This window comes from Athalia rosae, chromosome 3, assembly GCF_917208135.1.
Source record: "Athalia rosae chromosome 3, iyAthRosa1.1, whole genome shotgun sequence".
In the NCBI taxonomy this organism is placed as follows: domain Eukaryota; kingdom Metazoa; phylum Arthropoda; class Insecta; order Hymenoptera; family Athaliidae; genus Athalia; species Athalia rosae.
In genome coordinates, this window is record NC_064028.1 from 11693691 (window position 1) to 11696774 (window position 3084).

Sequence of the window (3084 nt, forward strand, 5' to 3'; positions counted from 1 at the left end):
ACGAGTCGCCGAGTCGGGTCGCAATCTACGACGCAAAGCTGAGGAAAAACTCCAAACTCTGATGACGGGAAACGGATATAAGGTGGGTCGCGGTGTACCGAACGGCCAGTTTCTGACAGACCGTAGAACCCGTTTGGCCGGAAAACGAAAAGCAGCTGGCAGAAAAGATGTAGCCGCGAGAAAAAGAGCCAGAACAGCGAAAACGACCAAAACGAAGAGAAAAAAGAAGAAGAATAACGGGTGCTGCAAGAAACGAACTGTGGCTGACATATTCGGTACGCGATAATCCGAGATGGCCTACCTACACGCTCATTCGTGCGAGTGTTTGAAATCGGAGCTCGACTTGTTCACTCTACCGCCTACGCAGACGACGATAGAGGGTGGGCAGTGGGTGCATTACAAGCCGGTGTCGTCTCTCACCGACGACTCACCGATCGAATTCATGGTTCCGGGGCTGAGCGACGAGTACCTCGACCTGTCGCACACGATGCTCAGTCTGCGAGTCAGTATGCCGCCTTTGGATGGGGTGCAGCTGGTGAGCTCGGACGGTAAGACCCCGACAGCGGCGGCGATCGCAGCTCCTGTGAACAACCTGTTGCACTCGTTGTTCAGTCAAGTGGACGTCTTTTTCAATCAAAAACTCGTCTCCCCGGCCAACAACGCGTACGCGTACAGAGCATACATGGAGACTCTGTTGAATTACAACAATACGGCCAAAAATTCGCATCTGACGACCACGCTGTGGTACGGGGATACCGCCGGCAGAATGGACGATCTTGGTGCCGGTAATAAGGGTTTCGCAGAGCGCGAACGATTATTCAAAAACGGCTCCAGCGTTGATTTATTGGGACACCTTCATTGCGACGTGTTCAATCAAGAGAAATTCCTTCTAAACGGCGTAGAGTTGCGATTGCGTCTGGTGAGATCGCGGGACGCTTTCTGCATCATGGAAACCACCAACGCTCACACGATGCACATTCTAGAGGCCACTCTGCTCGTTCGACGAGTCACGATAAACCCCGGCGTGTTGTTGGCGCACGCCAGAGCTCTGGCGAAAGGGACGGCCAAGTATCCGCTCACCAGGGTCGAGGTCAAGGCAATGACGATTCACGGCGGGGTGCACGGAGAAACGTTGGACAACGTGTTTCTCGGCCAGCTGCCAAAGAGAATAATCATCGGATTCGTCGATAACAAGGCCTTCAACGGCGACCGAACGCGCAACCCGTTCAATTTTCAACATTTTAAAACCAACTTTCTGTCTCTGTACGTCGACGGCCAGCAAATACCCTCGAAACCCCTGCAACCGGACTTTACGAAATCAAGATTATACGTGGACGCGTACCAAACGTTGTTTTCCAGGACTGGCATTCATTTTCTAAACGAGGGAAACGGAATCAGCCGGGCGGACTACCCCTACGGTTATTGTCTGACCGCGTTCGATCTCACACCCGATTTATCGGCGAACAGCAACACGCATTGGAATTTGGTCAGACACGGCAGCGTTCGAATAGAGGTACGTTTCGAAGAGGCGCTCGAGAAGACGATAAACTGCGTCGTGTATGCAGAATTCGACAATATTTTGGAAATTGATTCGAGTCGTCAAGTTATCGTGGATTTCGGTGGATGAGAGTACGACACCGGCGAAGGAGACGACAAAACAAATGCACGTTTGCGAGACGGAGAGGATTGAGATAAGCGATATGCTGACGCTGCATTCCCCACGCAAGACGGTGCGAAGACTCCGGGCGCTCACCCGCTTACCGGGTATATCGCGTTCAGACTTCAACGAGTGACAATATGGAGTACGTGATCGACGTTCAAGGGCTCTACGATAGTTCCGACAAGTTTATCGTGAAAGAGGCAGCCGTGCTGTCTGTAAACGAAGGACATGTGGGGCACTGGCTGGTATTGTCGCCTTGCGGATTCCATCAACTCTCCGTAGGAACACGCTGTTCGAATAATTACACGACGAGTAAGGTGCACGGTATCGAATGGTTCGACGGGTAAATTTCGGAGAGACAGCTGAAGGAAAAATTGCAAAGTGTGGCTCGTGTGGCGGGTTTGATCTATGTGCGCGGTGCGGTGAAGAAGGAGGCGTTGCAGCGGATTATAGGGCGAGAACCTATAAACCTCGAGGACGATTTCGAGGCCCCGGCATTCAGGGAGTTGCCACCGTCAAATGTGTATTGCACGTTTCACGCTTGTCACAAACGTCACGGAACATTGGCGTGCGCTCTGAACCGTGCGGATCAACTGAAGCAGTTTGTGCTCTGGAAACGAGCCGGTCAAGAGGCCCGTATCGTACAGAGATTGAACCGATTGGATATCACCGATGAACAGCCGAGAGATACTGGCGCTGATACAACCGATAGCGACTAGAACTCTGGGTGTTTACCCCGCTGATGAGATTCCTCTACGGTGGGCCCACCCGGCCGCGATCGTTGCCAATACCGATGACCACACGCAGCCAGGTACCCACTGAGTCGCCTTCTACACCGACGCTTCAGGACACGGGGTGTACTTCGACAGCTACGGACTTCCGCCTCTCGTCAAACACCATTCTCGCCGCCTACAGAAATACCGGCAAAACGCGCACCAGCTTCAGAGCGCCTTTTCAGACGTGTGTGGTCAGTTTTGTGTTATGTTTTTGTATTATATGCACGACGGTTCCACTCTCGATCAGTTTTTATCGTTATTTTCGGAAGATTACATGAACAATGATCTGATCGCCGACTCGTTTTGCAAATGTCTCGTCAGAAGATATAAAAATCTCAACAACTCCTGCGCACCCTGTATGCAATATATTCAAAAATGTGTTAGGAAAAGATGAGCCTCGTAGTTTAAGCTAAAAAAAAAAATGGTCTATTTTGTATTATCTACAGTTAAGAACGCTTTGTATCACCTTAGTTCTAAGAATAGAAAATCTCGAGTCGTTATGTTTTGAAAATATTTGCAGAGTTCACACTTTCGTGCACCCGTGAATACTCATATTTCAGAGCAACGTTGCGTTGGCAGCACGTAGCCGCGGTGCGGGGCTCGAAAATCTTCGGCTATAGTCGGTAAGATGCGAAGAAGTTTTTCAAA

General features: G+C 50.7%; 1 protein-coding gene across 1 annotated transcript; it reads left to right on the top strand.

The window, feature by feature from the left end:
* Positions 1–292: 292 nt before the first annotated feature.
* On the top strand, positions 293–1627 carry LOC125500202 (uncharacterized protein F54H12.2-like). Its single transcript, XM_048652035.1, has one exon. The coding sequence runs from the start codon at positions 293–295 to the stop codon at positions 1625–1627; it is 1335 nt and encodes a 444-aa protein (XP_048507992.1).
* Positions 1628–3084: the final 1457 nt, after the last annotated feature.